The 19,510-nt window shown below is 42.0% G+C and overlaps 1 protein-coding gene across 1 annotated transcript in view; it reads right to left on the bottom strand.

Annotated features, from left to right (window-relative positions):
* Nucleotides 1-4,971: 4,971 nt before the first annotated feature.
* Nucleotides 4,972-19,510, bottom strand: part of plcl2 (phospholipase C like 2) — a 57,750-nt gene continuing 43,211 nt past the window's right edge. Inside the window, exons 5-7 of the mRNA XM_079240699.1 lie at nucleotides 16,322-16,397; nucleotides 7,721-7,830; nucleotides 4,972-6,008 (exon numbers count right to left, since the gene is read on the bottom strand). Coding sequence (XP_079096825.1) covers nucleotides 5,802-6,008; nucleotides 7,721-7,830; nucleotides 16,322-16,397 — 393 coding nt within the window. The 3' untranslated portion in view covers nucleotides 4,972-5,801. The remainder of the gene's footprint in view (nucleotides 6,009-7,720; nucleotides 7,831-16,321; nucleotides 16,398-19,510) is intronic.

Genomic DNA, 19,510 nt, shown 5'->3' with positions numbered 1-19,510 from the left:
TATTGAGACGTCCAAATTTTTTGTTGTGGTGTAACTACCATTGTTACCTTTTGTGTTGAATGAATTTTTTGAGATGGGGAAATCAGTAGTGCATCCTTCTACTTAAATGTCTTACTTTTATGATATTATATCACTGTAGCATGAACATATTGCATTTTCCATAAATTTCACCTGAAAGCCAAATATCCCTAACTTTTTGTGAGTAGTGTATGTTCACATTTACAAATATCAATTTACATATGTACAGTATGTATCTTCTCAATTACGAGAATGTTTTGACATGTGTATGTATGTTCACGTTTACAAGTATGTCCCGACATACTTGTAGACGTGCATTTGTAAATACATACTTGTAAAAATGAACATACATAAGCATATACTAGTAAACATGTACATTTATACATATTTCAGTACATGTGTGCAATGTACGAAATATGTACAAGTACGTACTTACATACATATGAAAGCACATCCTTGTAAAGATAATCATACACATATCTATCCATCCATACAGACATGTCAGCACGTACTTGCATAAACATGAACATACATATACATATTTATGTATATGCAGACATACAAACTTAATATACATAATACATTCATAAATTTAAGCATGTACTCGTTTCTGTATGTATGTATATACGTACGTACGTACTTATGCAGGTTTTTACTATGTTTTTATGCATGTATATTATGGATTCATGTTTGTGTATATATAGTTGCAGATATGTATGTCTGAATATACATGAATGTTTTTTGACGTGTGTTTCTTTTGTCCTTGTCGTACTTCCACATCCTGTGAGTGTACTTCATTTCCATATTTTACATCACTGCTCACAGTGGAGGAACACGCAGCGCTGACTGCAGCTGAGGTTAAAGGCCAAGGTCCATCGGAGTATCGACTTCTTGTTGCTGGGCGGAAATAACTCAACAGGGCAGGAGGAGAGCAGATGACCAGATTCCACATTTCTAAACGCTCCTCACACTTGTGTGACTGAATACATTTTTTAAAATGTGATGAAAAACACAAAACATCAGACCAAGCGTTGTTTATTCTGAGGTTGTTTTTCTTTAATTTGACAGATGAGATTTGTAATACAGTTGAAACTCTTCTTTTTGTCATCTTTAACAACATTTACTAGCACGTTGACTGGCACAGCACTGAAATGCAGACAGCTCGCCGTGAAGCGACGACAGAGTTTAAAACCAAAAAGCACAATGTTGCACGCGCAAAGGAGGACAAAAGAAACTACCGCAAACAAACATTCAGGGCTGAAATAGGACTACAGCTCCTCTGCAGGTATTGCTTTCAGAGTTTACAATAAAAAACGCTGCTCACAGATTCTCTGATCAACATTTAATCACCAAAAAGAAAAATAAACTTCCTGAAGTTGTGTTCATGTTCTCCGAATATCAGTATTTGTTTGTATGTGTGAGGATGGTTCAGTTAAAGGACCAGTTTGTGTAATCCCAGTTTAATTTTTAATCTGGAATGCCATTTCAATCAATAATTACACAAAATAAATCCAAGATGTTATAGTTTAAATAGTTGATGTAACCCAATAAATAGTTTTATTTTAATCTTAAGAGCTCTGACTATTTTTTAAGCCTCTTGCACATCCATACATACATCTCTGCAACAAAGTATTTGGATATTTTTAGGTCATTGTAAAAAGAAGAACTTTTAAGATTAACATCCATAAATATCAATAAGTGTGTTGCTTGTGAAGGATAAAATGAAATGACATCACAAATGAAAAAGTTTCTGACTTGCCTAAAAAAGTGAATATGAATATCGTTGGAATGATGCTCATGGAACATATGAACATAATTTCTGCTAAATTAAACCTTGTAAAGTGAAGAGAAACAAAATTAGAAGTTTTAGTACGTTTCATTCCGGCTAGGTTGCCAAAACGGCCATTTTGGCCCAGTTTACCCATCTGTTCTTAACATCACCCAGTTGTGGGATTTCAGAATCTGAAAAATTACATTTACTAAAATTAGATGCGAAACTGTTTGTGGATCATCTTGTGATCTCTGGAAGACGGCCACCGTTGTCTTCGGACAAGCAGGCGGCAAAAATAAGAAAAAAGGTCTGATTTTTTTAAGGTTATGAGAAAAATGAACTTCTCATGGTTAAATTATCTTTATGATCTCAAGAATAAAAGAATAATTTGTTATATTTTCAGCCAGATCCACTCTTGTTTCTGTACATATTAATGCTAATAATGTGCAGACGTTAACTATGAGCACAATAACTGCCTTTCTGGAGGTGTGATGCTAAGCTAGGCTAATGTAACCTCCTGCATGCGTTATGGTGTCATCGTCTCCGAAGTGACAACAGTATGTCTTTTTTTGTTTTATTTAATGAGTGTTTGTTGCTGGTCCAGAGTCTACATCAGGGATCACCAATCCTGATTCTCCAGGGCCGGCGCCCTGCAGGTTTTCCAAGTGACCCTGCAAGAAAAGTCCCGTCTCCGACTCAGACAAGCTCTGCTCGTGTCTGCTAAATACACACTGATTTGAATGAGATGTGTTGCAGCTGGGACACTTGGAAAACCTGCAAGACACCGGTCCTCGAGGACCAGGATTGGTGATCGCTGGTCTACATGGTCAGGGAGACCAGAAGCTGGTTTAAGGTCAATGTGGTTTGGCTTTTTGGGGACCAAATGGACCAGATGTGGAATCACAAGTCGTCATAAAAACTCTCCTGCTGTTACCATGTTTGTTTTGTTTGTACCTGACAAATCCAGTAAGTTAAAAAGTATTTTAGTAGATCTTGAGTGTGGACAGACCTGCAGGCACCTGCACAAAGGGGATTTTTCCTTTCTTTTCTTTGTAGATGCTAGCTAACTTTGCATCAATGCTAGCTTAGCATTTAGCACTGATGCTAAATGTTTTACAGCTACGTAAGGTTAGCATCCAGTGACAAATTAGCATTTAGCAAAAGTGACAACTTGCTAGTTAGCATTTTAAAAACTGATTAGATTTTGGTATGTTTCTCAGCTCAATCAGGTCAAAAGAACATCATGTACGGTAAACGTTTATTTAATTTTGCTATGATATGTACAGTAAATGAAATAGTGTAAATATTGGTCATAATTTAAAAAATATTTTTAGGTGACAAAAGTTTTTCATTGAGCTACATCAGCTATTTACTTCTAAAAAAATTTTTTTTTTTTTTATTTGTGCAACATTGAATACATGGCATTCCATTAATTTAAGCACATCCTAATAAATGAATATCAATGTTGTAACTTTTATATCTTTTAAAACAGTTTTCACCTCACTTAGTTCCCAAGTGAGAATTTTATAGGAAAAACAAATAACATGTTCAATATTTTTCTCACACTACTTTGCAGATTAAAACGGGAAGCAATTGAAAATGTTCAGATTAGTCCTTTAACCCAAGAAAAAGTTGTAATTTTTCTTGAAGACTTTGCAACTTTTGAAGCAACGTTGATGTTTCTTTTTCTTAACCTTTGTTGATTTGCGAGGCAGTTGGATTAAACCGTGAGTTTCTAATCATTAAAGTCAGAAACATGTCTCCTAATGTGACATTTTAAATCAACAAGTGTGAAGGATGAAACGCAAACAAAACGTTCCTCTGCTTGATGCTGCCGGCTTTCGCTGGCAAACATAATGCGGCAAACATAACTGCGTCCTAAATGCATTAAATACTTGTCTCTCACCAGGAATGGTCGGGAAGGTGTTATTACTTTGAAGCCAATATTAAACAGTCTCTTCAGACCTGAGTTTTAATCCTTACAGAGTTGTTAAGTTTTTGTTTTTCACACGCTGAGTTTGGTTTTTTCTACGTTACAGTAACTGACCTATTTATGCTCCTTTGCCTACGTAAACAGACACGTTTCTTCGTCTCATTCATTAGACCGCCATGGTTGTTAAGTTGGATCATCCACTAGAGGGCAGCGTTGAGTTCACAGTTCGCGTTTTGACATGAGACGGTAACACCATGATAAAGTCACTTACGACCGTCCAAAAACACCAATGACATAGAAAACAATTGTAAAAAAGTTTTTTTTTTGCTGTTAATAAAACAACTTCTGCATGTTTTTTGGGTGCTTTCTATTTGGCGATTACCGCATCTTTGTCCTGCTGCTCCTCTTCCTCTGGTTGCATGCCAGCTGTACAACTCAACGCTGCCCCTGTGATTCCAGGTGGTACTGCTCTGTTTCAGATCAGGAGTGCCAGAGTTCAGTTCTGAAGATCTACCATCCAGCAACATTTAGTTCCAGGCGTGTCGAACACACCTGGATCACATGAATGGCTTGTTAGCAAGCATCTGCAGAGCTGATGCAGATTCAGGTGTGTTGGAGAGATGCATGTAAGGGCTGCAGGATGGTCGATGTCGAGGACTGAAAATGGACGAGTCTAACCGTCCGAGGAGACGAAACTCTCCGTCTTCTGCTGAAACGAAGCGGTGAGGCAGATTTATATGATTAATAACACAAACTGCATGATTTACTGTTTGTTTGGTTTTCACCGTCCTATTCAGAGTCTGTGGTCTAAAAATACCCACCAGTTTCCTGTGAGCTGCATCACAAGTTCCCAGTAAAACCAAACGCTTACTTACATAAAAACAGCAGAAGGAGTTTGTAACATTTCACAGCCAGAGATGGCTTCTCATTGGTAGGTTCTAAATAACGAGCTGCTGACCTCTAAAAACATTAAAAATAAACTAAAACGGACAGACTGAACATAATGTTGACTCTGGTTTAAAAAAAAAAACCAACCTTTTCAGCGCCTTGAAACAATGCACCGTGCTAACAAAAAGGAGGAACTCGCTGCCCTGAATCACCCAACGTCCGGTCATGGTTCCCTTTCATGCTGGTTATAAATACTGAGACTCTGCCGATTGCTTCTTGCGCCACACATACAGTATGAATACATTCTTCCCTGCTTCGCCCTGGTTCCACGCCTCGCAGCTGCTCCTGGTCGCCATTATTTATCACAAACCTCGTTATCAGATAATCACACAAATAAAACTTTGTATCTCCACATGTTCATAAATCTTTTATAAAATAAATCTTATACTTCCAAGTATATAATAATAAAAGGATGCACTCTGCAGAAAAACAGGTAACAGGAAACTCCATATATACACATAGTATCCGACTATTTTGGCAGACAAGAACAGGGACAGGTTCAGTTTTGTAAACGGCTCGGTACTCTTTAATCCTCTTTATTTACTTCCTGTTTCTGCCGACGCTTTTCCGTCCCGTTACATTCATAACTCCAGAAATTTGTGCTTTAAGAAATCTCTTGCAACAATCCAAGGCCTTGTTTTTTTTTGTTTCTTCTTCGTGTCTTCTGGTGAGAAACATCTGGTCCGGTGAGAAGTGCACCGTCTCCAAACAGTGGAGTCAAAGTCTGAAACAGTCTGGTGGCTGGAAGTTTCCTCCCTTCTGCTCCTGGCTCTTCCAGGAGCTGACAAACGGGAAAGTTGTGATGTTTTACGAATGAAAGAGGAGGCTGTGCAGCATAAGATGCGTCGCAAATGAAGTTTCTAACCTTCCAAAGCTCTCCGAACTGGCTGAGACTGGAAAAACGTGGGAAATCTGAGCTTGTTGGTGGAATCTTTACAGGTGATGACAATCCCAGGGTCTGAGAGGTCTCGGCTGTGCTTTGGAGACGGGATTGTCTGTGATGGAATGTGGAGCGATGAGGCCTGGGTAAAGACACAGAGTGGTAACGGATTGAAGGAGCAAGAGCTTTGGGATTTGAGTTTACAGAAGTCCTAACGAGGGCTCCGGGGGAGCGCCCGGAGACTCGACCCTTCAGTTGTCCTCGTCGGTGAGCTCCTCCTCCCCGGTGGCCTTCTCGGGGATGGCCTCCAGGCTGCGCCTGCCTTTGGAGTCTGTGGAGCTGGAGGAGCCACCCGCAGCTCCTCCTTTACTCAGGTTGCAGGTGAGCACAGCGTAGTGGATCTGCTTCAGGTTCTCCTGGACCTCGCTTCTGGCATGTTTCAGAAGGTCCACCTGACCCTGAGGGGTAAAGACACAAAGGGTGAGAGCAGTAAAAAAAAAAAACTTTTCCATACGAGTGTTCGTCTGCCTGAGACTTCAGGTCTGCTGTATGAATAAACTCTAAAAGCCAAACTGCAGCGTCGACGTGGAAAGTCGGCCTGTTTGTTCTGGTTTAACCCGGCAACTGGTCTCATGTCCAGCCTGGACAGCAGACCAGTCCAGCTCCTGCAAACTAGAGACCAAAACTTCAGGTCCCATAAAAGACGTGTGAAAGCTGTTGGCCGACACACACGTGTGTGTTTTTCTCTAACAAGTGAAGTTAGGAAACGTCCTCTTTGTTTTTCACATCAGCAGACATCTCGCTGGAGGCCATGTGATCACTTCTGTATCTTCTGGAACTAAAATAAAACCGAAAGGAAAACAGTTTTAATGCATCCTGTCCAACACGGTTTCTCTGATCTCTTGTGTTTCCAGGATTTCTCTCTTTAGTTTAAAATCCTGCATTTAATGCCACGTGGTCACTTTGCTTCTTTGATCCACATCGGTTCGTTTCCCGCCTCCCCAAACAAACTGGACCGTCTGAGCGAAGCGACAAGTCGAGTCAGAGGTGCTGCGGTGAACGCACAGACAGAAGCTGATGTTCCTCCACACAGTCGCCGCTCTGCATGGCTGAGACAGAGAGACTTCACGCCACAGAGAGGTGAAAGGTCATATTGTGCTATTAACAGTAAAAACAAACAACCATCATCCACATTGCAACACATCTAAAAACTCCAGCAGCGTCCCGAGGCTGAAAAACTGCACCGTGGCCTGAATCATCCATCGTCCCTTACAGAGAGAGATTTGTTGTCCTTGTAGCAGAGCAACGACACTAGAGCTGCGACTCCACTGTGTGTAAAAACAACGACGACAGTCAGTGCAGGAAACAATTAATAAACAGTGTAAATAAAAGCTTGATATGAGCTGTAGGAAAGTGTTGTGCAGGTGGAAGGATGTGCACGCCGGAGCAGGTCAGGACTCGTATCAGAGCCTGGAGATGGAGCGGGAGGCGGTGAGGTCAGAGGGACGCTGCAGAACTTCCTGGTCGGCCGCCGAGCAACCAGCCAATCAGACGTGGACGTGGTAGGTCTGCAGCTTCCTCTCCAGGTTAATTCTCCCGAGCACGTGTTGGCGGAGCACCACGGTCATGGCAGGAACCTTCTCCACACACACCCCTGTGGTGACAAGTGGGCTCTGGCTTGGGCTGGGCTGGGTGTGTGTGTGTGTGTGTGTGTGTGTGTGTACAGACAGTAGAGTAACAGGAGACTCTAAATGTGACAGAAATGAGTCATAAGATGTGAAATGGTGAGTCAGCAACTGTTTTCGTGGCACACAGCTCTGATTTGATCAGGATGACATCCTTTGGTCTCAGCGGGTCAAACAGTTACTGCAGCTTTGTGAAGCAGCAGGACGAGTGGAGGTGGTTCCTGAACCTGCTGACCCGACTCTGGATAGGAAACAGGACGGGAGCGTGCTTCACATACTCAACAACTCGAATGTTGCCGATGATTCTACGAATGTTCACGGTTTTAATGAGCGACCGATGCGTCGGTTTTCTGCTGAACATCATGCAGGTGTAACGTTTGGACGCACGTTTCCTTCAGCAGCTGCTGAATCTGCAGCCCAACTCGTGTTTGGAGGAGAGAAGGAACATTTCATGTGTATCTGTGTGGCATCTGAGGAAATCTCACCTTCAGGATGGTGATGTTCCACGTGAAGCTCTCCACCGCCTTGTGCAGCTTCCTGCCCTTCAGCCCCTCCTTCACAGCCAGGTCGTGCAGGTTCTCATGGAACTCCATGGCTGAGAGAGAAAGAGGAGAGAAGGAGCGTCACAGCAGTCTTCATGGCTGGTTTGTTCGGCAGAGAGCAGCTGCTGGTGACTGCAGACTGGGATCTGCGACTTGTTGTCACTGAGAGCTAAACACATCCAAGCAAAAGATCCTGGCATGCGCCGTCAACATCTCCCATTCTTCTGCAGCAGAGGAGAGGAGTGTGTGGAGGAGGAGACATTCCTGTCTGTGCTCTGCAGGGCGATAAAGGCCAGAAGTTTGTGTAATTCTCAGCATATTTCAGCTCTTCTTGATAAGGTTATTTATCTGAAAGGACACGACCGAAGGAATGGAGGCTTGTTCGTATCATCTGGAGAAAACAGACGTGACAGATTTACAACAGCAGAAGCTAAAGCGAAGCTGAGCAGGTAAACAGATGTTTTACGGTGTTGCAGACGTAAACATGTCTGGACGACGACGGACATGACTGTCCATCATCAGCCAGGAGGACGGAGGTTCAACCCCAGATTCCCCTCAGAGGATCCGGAAAGAAGAGAAGCCCAAGATGGTGAAAACTTCCCTTTAAAACCTTCTTCATCTCCATGGAAACTAGCAGGACCTTCATGACTCATTTAAGACACATGATTGATGATTTTTTCTATTGTTTGCCACATTTTGTCCCACACTGATGAGACAGTGGTCTTGCTACGCTACATGCTAGGAAGGCTGCGTCCCAGCATGTGCAGAGACCTCCTGGTCTTCACGGACATCATGCCGCTGTCTGCAGCGGAGCTCTCATGAAAAGACTGAAAAGACAACGATATGAGGATGAAACTGAGACTTTTAAACAGTTTTGGGTTTTAGCAGCCAGACAGTAAATTTGCCTCGTTGTGTGGAATCATTTTCACTGCGTCCTGCTGCGGCGTGTAGAAGCTTCGCCCTGGAGTGAGACGTCGGTGTGAACCACAGCGAGATGCTGAACAGCATAAAGCCTCTGAAGAGACCCAGCTGAAGGCAGCTGTGAGGCGGGATGAGATGGGGGGGGGAGCATAGGCCGACAGACATGACGCTCCTTCACTGTGGATTATCATCAATGCATCGAACAGAGGAGGGATTTCTCTATGGAGCCCCCCCCCCCTCATTCTTCTTTTCCTTTTGCGTGGCTGAGTTTGACTGAGGATGTGTTTATAGTGACGCCGGCTCCGACTGAAGCAACAGGAACGACTTCGCTCGACACACACACACACACACACACACACCACAGAGCTGCAACACACTGCTTCACGGAAACCCCGGCTGGAAAAAAATAAGCACACACTTCCGCTCTCATATCTGCCTGAGCAGGTTGAAGCCCCTGTCAGTGCTGTTGCCATGGAAACAACCCCCCCCCCCCGACATCCTTCTTGCGTAATCACTACATAGGTGTGCAGTCGGGCTGAGGTGGACCCTAAAGCAGCTGATAGCATGTAGTAACACACACGTTTATCGCTGACGTCACACCAACGCTCCGACCCCCCCCTCTCCCGCCCGCACCAACCACCAGTACCTCACCCCTCTATATTTTCTGGTTTACGTCTCCGTCTGCAGAGCTGCTGCACATGAACCATGAAGGTGCACAGCTTCCTCTGTGTCTCTTTCTCGCACACACTTCACTCACGCTACGGTTGCCTAGCAACACTGTACGGAGTCTGGCAAGTGAGGAGGGGGAGCGCTCTTTCAAACTGGCTCTGTGAAATAATGCTGCAGTTCAGTAAAAGCTTCCCAGTGCATGAAGAGCCGGATCAGAGCCTCTCACCGACGAGACAACTCTGTTCTCCAGACATTTTAACAGACGCTGCACAAGAAAAAGCAACTAGCAGAGCCGGACAAGGGTTAGAAAACCAGCGGCTCTCAAACTGGGGGTCATGTCAGGAGGGTCACCAGACAACTGTAAAAACAAACACATGTAAAAACCTGAATCTGGTCTCATCTCCATGAGTGAAGCTGATTTGGGAATGTGTTACAGAAGTGAACTGCATGCATCAAAAACCACTTTATCCTCCTCATTCATGAAAATTCGGACACTTTTCCAGCCTTGTGTTTAGAAGATGCTGCAAGATGATCCATTTAATAGATATCACATGTTGGGGGGGGGTCGCAATTATTATACAGTTATCGTCCTTTTTGGCTCGATAGTTTGAAAACTGTGAAACTAAACAAGTGAAGGATCCTGAATTCATTAAAGGCCAGACTTTTGTTTTACAATCCCAAAGACGTTTGGTATTATGTCAGGGAAAGACGGCGCCAAACAGCGGAATGCAGTTTTACAGGGAATTAAAAGGAAAATAAAGAGAAAGGCCTCCTTAGCAGCAACGCTACGTAGCTACACGGACCAAGCCGCAGTTCGTCCAGCTGATTGGATTTTATGAAAATTAAACAGCAGAAACACCTCCAACTTGCAGTTGTAGTTTGGAAAAATCCTTTTTATTCTGTGAAAAACTGTATAGAAGACGTGTGTGTGTGTGTGTGTGGGTGTTAGTGCATGTGGGGGGGCGCAAAGTTTTAAAAGGTACACTTTCACTTGGGCTAATGTCTGGGAGAGGCAGCTGGGTAGCTGTTATTTTTATTGACCGCTTTTGGCTTTACTCCTTTGTATTTCGCTTTAGCCTTTTGTGTTTTTTCCCCCAATATTATTCCGAGCTGATGAAGAGGAGGATGGAGGAAGAGAAAAGCCAAAGTAAACCACAAAATGACACCTTGATCTTAACCAGCTGGGGAATATTTATTGTGGCACTGCTGCATCTTCCTTTCAGCTGTTTAAGGCAGCTGTTTAAGGCAGCGGTGTCCAACGGCGGCCCTCGACGGCCACAATCCTGCAGGTTTTCCATGTATCCCTGCTCCAACACACCCGACTCAAATGAATCAGTAACCATGAAGAAGGTTATTGGCTGTTGGATCTGATCAATGTGATGCAGGTATGTCGGAAAATGGCTACATGGAAAACCTGCAGGACATCCGCCCTCGAGGACCGACTTTGGACACCCCTGATTCAGGGATTTAAAGTTTTCTCTGTACATGTTCAGTCCCAGTTCACAGAACCAGTCTGTGAGCCACCATATCACAGTCGAGACGGCTCCCAGATTCAGCACACACATCTTTAAATCAGCGTTAAAGCTGTGTGTTGCTGCACATACTAACGTTTAACTCTGTTTACAACACGGGAAACCAAAGCGAACCTCCTTTTATACGTCACAAATGCAGAAACCAGGACAAACCTGAGAAAGCTCAACATGCCCTGCAGCATCTTCTCCTCCAGGTTTATTTTAGGAACTGGAACTCCTTGGGTTTGTTAACATAAAACATTGATGCTTGAGGTTGAGAGTTTGCCTTCTGTTTGAACTCTAAACTACCTCCAGCAACTCAACGACATATTCATGTAAATGAAGTTTTTGCTTTTGTTTTGTAATCTGCACGCCGTCTCCGCAGCAACATTGTAGCACTGAAGGAAATCTTCTGTGCTGACTGTGTTGATGCTGCTGCAGGTTCAGTCATCCAGTGCCCTGAATGCTAAGTGGGGCCTGAGTGTCAGGTAAGGGGATGCGACATCCCCCATTAGCACAAGCAACACCTGACCATGCACGCTCTGACACAGCCTGTGTGTTTGTGTGTGTTTTCCTGCGAGGCCTGTCTGAGCTGATGTGATGGATTATTCACAACTTTAATAGTTGCTGCAGCTGAAACTGTCTGCTTTCTGCAAAGAATCAGGTTCACACTGACCCAGTTTCTGCAGAGCCACGCTGCATACAAACATTGAAATAGAAGCAGGTATCCTCCTGCACAGATGCACATCGTCAAACACATCGCTGGGATGAAATTATGTCAGTTCAGGAAAGAAAATAAATCAATGCACAAGTTCATCAGTTTACCATCTGCTGTGTCCTACTTTGGGACTGCTGAGGTTTCTCCAACTCATGTTAGATAATCGGGTAAAAGGCACTTTGAAACTAAAAGCCAAAGACAGCCTCCATGAAAGCTCCTGAGATGAGGGTTAGATTTCTTTGGTCTTGCTCCTGTTATTTATGAGACTATTGTTTCAAATAAAATAAAGATTCACTCTGACAAGGTGCATACTGATAAGTTTAAGAACTATGTGCAGCATCAAAGAGTCCTAACAGGTTCTTAAAAGGAAAAAAGCCATAAAAGGAGTTTCATCTGCTCTGGGATGCAACCAGACGGAGAAATGCAAGTTAAAATAAGTATTTACTCGAGTAGAAAAAGATACGATATGTCTGACAAGTGTGATTTATACATGATTAACAAAAGCTTTAAAACTAAAACTGAACTTGATTTTATCTAAATATTAGAAACAGAATAAAAGTTTCCTAAATCCGAAACTGTTTTTTAATATGTAGTCAAGACTTCAACATTGTGGGTGTTGCAGCTTTTCAACAGGACCTGGTCTAATATGCACCATAAAATCACCCTTTATTTGCACGTTTACAGAGAATTAAAGGTTTCACAAGTTACAAACTAAAGTACGTTCATGAATCTTTATGCAGAATAATTTGAAGATATTAGTTTTTCAGCACTAACTGGTCAAATATGTTCACAGCCTCAAGAAAAGCAGCGGAATCGCCCTTTTTGTAGATGACATATCAGAAGCTAACTTCAGCATGATCAACCTGATGTCGCCGAACACATCGCCCTCCTCGCTCAACCTCGCTGTTTAAACTTAAACAGCCTGATGTTATTTATCCTTAACCGACGGCGTGTCCTCTCTGACTGTACATGGTCGTGCGTGTGCACATTCCCATCAACAGACAGATGGAAAGTGTGTGTCAGAAAATGTTGAGAATAAATAACAGATAAAACACACACTTACACCCCCATCCCGCTGCTGATAAACCCGACGTACCACAGCCTACGTACCATTCACCAACGTCTCTGCCCTATCGCATTCATCTGTGCTCTAGACCAGTGGTTCCCAACCTAATTTCCCTGAAGACCCTTCATGTACCCCCCCCCCCCCCAGTCCTCTTGTTGAAGCCATACATAGTTTCTGTCCTGTTTTTGTGTAAAGTTGCAAACAAAGAAACAAACGCGTAACTTCGGCCTTCTTTGCAGAAATGGTAATGGAGGACAACAAAATGTACCGTATTGTTCGGGCCACAAGGGGCGCTGCTCAAGTCATCGTGTTTTTGGGCGCACGATAAAACAAAGGAACGAAAGCAACAGTGAGTTTGGTTGAACTTTATTCCACCACGGTACGCATTTAAAAACTTTTTTTTTTTTTTTTTTTTAAACCAATCTGTTGTCAAATCCATCAAAGTCCTCATCTTCTGTTGTCAGAGTTGAACAGCTGGACAATTTTGCCATCAAGCATTTCGGGTTCTCTTTCATCCTTGTCGGAGTCTCGTTGCTGGTGGCTGTTCAGCAAAAATACCGGATTTTGTGAAAGCTCGGACAGTCAAAGGAAATACGTTAGCATCCACAATCCATTCCCGACGCTGCCTCCCAGTCTATGTTAAGGTGTGTTTGCCATCTCTCATCCACCCCATGACGCTCAATTTCACTTTAAACTCCCCGTTTACACCAATGTCCAGCGGTTGGAGTTCTTTTGTTAATCCTCCAGAACGATGAAAAGCTCTAAATTTATTTGCTTCACTTGATTTTTCACAGTGTATTTTGAAACTCTGTGCACACATAAGGCGCACCGTCTTTAAAGGAGCACCGTCAAATTTTGAGAAAATGAAAGGCTTGTTAGTGCACCTTATGGTGCAGAAAATATGGTAAATAGCAGTGATTCCGGCAGGAATGTGGAAACTAAAGCAACGTGCAAAGGTAAACCTGAACAAGTCGGAAAATGGCTCTAGTGCAGGGTGGAACATCTCTTTTCCAAAACCACTAGCTGGTCGTGAATCACTGCTAAGTGGCTGAACTTCAAACTCCAGAGAAGGAACGTATGTTGTTGTTAAAACTACAGATACCCAAGTCTAGATGAATATTAATGAAAACATCACAGGTTTCAACCTACAGCCATTTTGTGTCTAACTGGAACGAGTCATCAGGTAAACTAGTAACCAATGTACAGTCATCATCATACGAGTGACAAGTGGTGAAATTCGAGCCGTTGAGCTTCCGCTTCGCTTGACTTCAATCATAAACAGCTAAATGTTGGATACTGAAGCCACTTCAGACGCTTTAAACCAAGGTCTACAGTTTACTGACCATGCAATGGATCACTTATCCTGCGGTTATTGGTGCTATAAAGCGTTCAAGATGTTTATAGGCACCATTAAAAGTAATCAGAACTATTATTCTGGGTAGTTGTATGACCCAGCACCGTCAATAACTTCAAACAGAAAAACACACCCAACCAAACTGCATGATCATGCATAGCAGGAGAAAGCACGCTCAGATACGTTGCTGCCAATATTTTTTCAGCCATAAATTCCGTAACTTTATCTTTTAAAACTTGGTGCGGCGGTTTCTCACACTGTTCCTTCTGCTGCAGACGAAGGAGAAACATCACGGTAATGATCAGAATATGAAATGTGCTCCAGATTTAGAGGCAACTAATTAGATTCAATGTGACCGCTGACAAAAGTGTCTGTTTAACTGGTGGCAAAGAGGACGGGGGGGCAGATCTGCAGCTAAAACGAGGTGTGCCAGAGTGACAGAAGATCGTTTGCTTATGTCTAATGTAATTATAAACATAAGGGATGACTGGGGCTGTATAGCTGATAGCGAGCTGCTGCATACTAAAGCCTCATGTGAAACTACACCTACAAAACAAGAATGTAAATGTTTCACAACAACTCTGGAGCTGGAATGTATCCGATGTCCAGATCAGGGTTTTGTACATCTCTAGTTACACAGTTTGTCCATATGGAAGCTAATAAAGCTAATATACAGCAAACACTGCCCGTTTTTACCCCCTTAAACTTCACTAAGCCCATCAAACAAGCTTATTCAGTGATAAATTAACCTTTCATGCTCTTGCCAGAAAGTTCCTCATTATAACTCATATTAATGTCAAAATGAAGTGCTTAACCGTACTTCCATTAGATTACAATTCTTGTAAAAACGGACCCAGAATGAAGACTGACCTCTTAAAGCAGGATCCGTATAAAGTATAGGAAAAACTGCCCATCCAGCAACCCCCCCACCCCACCCCCAGTCTGTTTGTGTGTGTACTCTTGAACCCAGCAGTCCTCATTGATGTGCTGCCATTTCAACTTTATGGGGGAAAAAAAAAAACTAACTCCGTCATCACCGAGCTCATATGTTATAAAATGCTCGATGTGAGTTTCCACCAACAAATGGGAAACTCATCAGGCTCTAACTGTTGTCCAATCACCAGCAAACATAATGTCTACATCTTAAATTATAATACAGCACACCAAGGGCTTTTCCACCCATTTTCTCCAACTTAATATGTAATACGTATTTATTGTTTACATTTACAAAAGTTGTTTACATTGCAAAAGTGATCTTGTTTGAATGGGGCTTTTTTGCAGAATTTTTTTTATGCTGCTTAAATATTTTGTTATTTTGGCATCAAAGACAAAATAAATTAAATCAGATCTACAACCAATGTTCATGTAACTTTACACATGTATGGTCTGGAAACACACAGAATAATGGTGATCATCAGAGATAACTATAATATCAACCAACATTCTGGTTGAGTTTTTTTTTTTGTTTTTTTTTTAATTTTGTCTTATGTAAGTATTATGCACTGCATCAATGGACGCAGTATAAACAACAGAGGCAGAAAACGATTGCTATATATTTACCCACAATGCAAAGCTACGACACAAACGCAGGAAGCAATTTTTTTTTGGGTAGTTTGCTTCCTGTATTTGGTCTGCCACTGAGAAACAGAGACCTGCATTTTTTTGGCAGACCGAGCTTCCTTGGTTTGGATCAAAATTTGTTTGGCACGTTCACGTTTCCCCAAACGAAGCGGACTTTCCGAGTCTGCTTCTTTGGTTTGGATCAAAAAGGCTGATGTGAATGTGCCGTAGTTTCACTATGAGCTCTAGTCTAATCTTGCAATGACAGGTGGTTGGTTTGTTGATTAGCAATTTTTTTTATTATTCTTTTCTCTTATAAGAATCTTATTTGATGAACTTTTTCATTAGAAAATTTAGATCTGTTAAATATTTGAATCAAAACATTTAACAACTGAACCACAGCAAGCACATCAAGTAAATAAAAGCCAAAGCATGAGCATTGGGACACTTTTAATTAGCTAACTTCTATTTTTTTTCTGATACACTTGCAATTTAATAGCTGGTTTTCAGCCATCTGTGTGTACCTGGTCTGTACCAGTACACTTCCTGTCTCTTCCTGTGGTATGATCCTACTCTTTACTCCAATGTAATTAGCTGTATGGTCCGCCAGTCAATTTAAAATCCAGCCCTGTTGCAGAGATTCAACTCCCTGAGACAGTAATGGGTTTTTCTAAGTCACTACAAAGAATCGGATCTTAGAATCCACTTATTCGTGAACGACACATTACTACTAATCACAACTGACCTGCTTTTTGAGTTTGTAGAATCCTCTCAGAAACACCCTCAGAGTTCTCCAGCAGTGTCTTGCTGGTCTGGATCACCTGAAAGGAGACAAAAATATTTGTTCATTTTGTTTTCCTTTTTAAAACATGAGCAAACTTTGCATCTCACAGCAGGGCAGGAAGAAGCCTCCACATAATGATTGGTGTTTTTAATCCATGGAGGGCTGAGAAAAAACGCTGGTATTGCAGGGATGTCAGTGGGTGCAGCTACTGAAGTGCATTTTTGAAAGCAAAATTAGAGGGAAGCAGCCAGAGGCAATTAGGTGGTTTATTAGAGGTTCTGTTTGTCTTCTTAAAACTGTCTCTGCTTTTTAAAGGAAAAAAACAACAACATATAGATGGCAGCCTCTTCATTTGGCTGTAAAAGAAATTGCGGATAATCAAGGACACTGGATGAAAACATGTCAGTCACTTTGCAGCAGATCATTAGCATGTTATCTGTGACAGCACAGCTGAGAAAGATGCTAACTTTAGCTCCTCTGGTGCTGCAATCTGCCCTAATTAACTGCAAAAACTCTGCTGACCTGCAGACATTACAACGCTCACAGTGATCTATTTACATATTAAACACCTTCTCCCTACCACAACCACACAAAAACAGACTTTTTTTTAACTAAGGAAGACAGTGCAATGTCATTTCAAGAGGGTGATGATGCATATTATGCACATTTACAAATCGAGGTAAACAAACATCAAGTTAACAGGATGCTCCAACAGACCATCTGGATCTTTCCAACAATCTTAGTAGTAATAGCTTAATTACTTTCTTTGTCTCACAACTGAAGCATGAAATATTTATTTTTATCTGTCAGTGCCAGTAGGGAAGAGAGAGCTTTCTGTTTGCATCTGTTACAACAAACCTCTAGGTTTACTGATACAGTTCTGCAGCAAGTTAACTGCCCAGTAACGGCCTAGTTATGGCAGAAGACGAACATGCAAATACACGGACAGTTGTTGTTACCCTTCAGTGTTGGGTTGGTTTTTTTCATGTTTTTATTAAGATTTTATTTTTGACAAAGTGACAAAGGACCAAACAAAAAAACAATATAAACAAGGGGCATTAAATGCACAGCAAAAAAAAAAAGAAACAAGAAAAAAAATATTATAATAATTCACTTAATTTATATTATCCAACCGTCAACAAAGATATTATTCTCTGGAAGTTATAAAAGAGTCCAGATTTCCTCAAACCGGTCCAGTCTGTTCGTAGTTGTATGGCTAATCCTTTCCAAAGCAAGTTGTGCTAGAAGATGGATATGTAGATGGACGGGCAGTTTTGTTAGCCTTCAGTGCTGGTTATTGGTCTGTTTATAAGCTAGCAGAGCCATCGGTCTCTTGATGCAGAGAATGGAAAAATGCCACCGGAAATGTTGGTAGCAGTGTTGAGTTGTATCGTTGATATGCAACCAACAAAAAGGACAAACCAGAGAAGAGAAACAGGAAGAAATCAATGCAGAAACCATCAAATAAAAAGCACCCAAACAAGACGCAAAAGTATTTGAGTAGAACAGCGAAAAACTTTGTGGTTTTATTTTTCTACTTATTCAAGTATTTTTGTATGTTATAAAACAATTTTGTAGCGGTGCATTACCGCTACTAAGCAGTATGAAAATACAGAATTTAAACTGTGAAATCAGCACTGCTCTCTAGTGGATGAACAGACTGCACCATTAGTCTTTTACATGCCAAAGTAAGACAAAATTTGAGATGAATGTCCCCATTTACATACATAAGGATGTAGAGATGAAAGTCAAGGCCATACCATAAAGTCAGGCTGCAAAGATGGATAGCAAGGAAAACAAAATACCCTTTTTAATTCTTTTTCTTTTCAAAGACACAGTCATGATGCAACTAAAGGGCATTGCTGTGGCTGTCCACAACAACATACACAATATACTCCTGACAGATTAACTGATCAACTATTTCAGGCCTCAATCTTGTTAAAGGTATAAAATTTAGCAGCAACTCGGGCAATGACTAAATTGTTATTAATCAGTTTATATCACATTAACAGTTCAACAAAATGGTCTTTGCATTATGTTGCAGTTTGGGGCTTTTTTTTGAACATGTCAAAGGTTTGTAAGGATACAAAATCCTCACCATGTACAGCATTATTTCCCACCACTCAGGACTTTGTCCCGATATGCCTCAAACCCTCATTTGTAGTGCCAATTCTTCCTAAAGACTTTTAAGACGGGAAAAAAAGATGCATTTGCATCATTCCTTTTTAGGGGCTTACTTGGCATACCTTGAAAGACTAAGCAAAGTAAATGCTCTTCACTTTTAACCACCCAGAAGCTTTGAAGAGGGGAGGACCAGACTCCACAGTAGCTGCATGTTGTTAGCGCTTTTGACTGATGGTTTTGCAGTCGGGGATACACAAGTGGGCGCAGCATCAACACTTCTGTTGATTGTGGCATCCCACTTGGTGAGATGGCATAAAAGGGAGGAGATTGACTGATTTGACCTGACTGCAAGACAGCTGGCAGCTCATTCTCAGTCCTGCTGTGTTTAAATCAAAAATAATGAACAAGGGTCGCTATCTCAGAAAGTCAACATTTTCAGAAGCTGTGGTCTTACAGACTGCGGTATACAGAGTGAAGCCAACTCTTCCTGTTGTGGTAGTTACAGGCTTGTCCCCGGGGAGTAATGGCATTTATGAAGGTGGCTTTCCACACCTCACTGGCGGCTGATGAGCTTGATATGAGAGAGGAAGGCCCTGCCATGAGTAAGGCAAAAAAATATGATTCTACTTGGATGCTGTTCTGTCAGGCATATTTCTCCTTTTTCCTCAAGTCGGATCTTGTGAGTAGCTTTGAAAGAAACGGTGCTATAGATGGCGTGACGCCAGACCTTACGAATTCATGCAAGGGCAGACCACTTGCTGTGAACAATGTGACAAGAATGCAATGAACCCATGTACCTTTTCCACAGTGCTTTCAACGGCACGATGACCAGCAGAGCTCACCATTTAGTATGATCTTGGGCAAGCGATAATTGTCCATTCTGGAAACACAACCTGTCCACCATAGCCGTGATGTTAGAAGCATAACTTTGATGCATGTGACCTCTGCCAGTTCGACGACCACAGCATTGGCGTAAAAGTCACTCCAGTTGATTGTTCATAGGCAGCACTGATGGAACCACTCAAT

This window comes from Telmatherina bonti (genome assembly GCF_933228915.1).
Source record: "Telmatherina bonti genome assembly, chromosome: 5".
In the NCBI taxonomy this organism is placed as follows: domain Eukaryota; kingdom Metazoa; phylum Chordata; class Actinopteri; order Atheriniformes; family Telmatherinidae; genus Telmatherina; species Telmatherina bonti.
The sequence above is the reverse complement of the archived record's forward strand: the minus strand, read 5'-3'. Positions and strand labels throughout refer to the sequence as shown.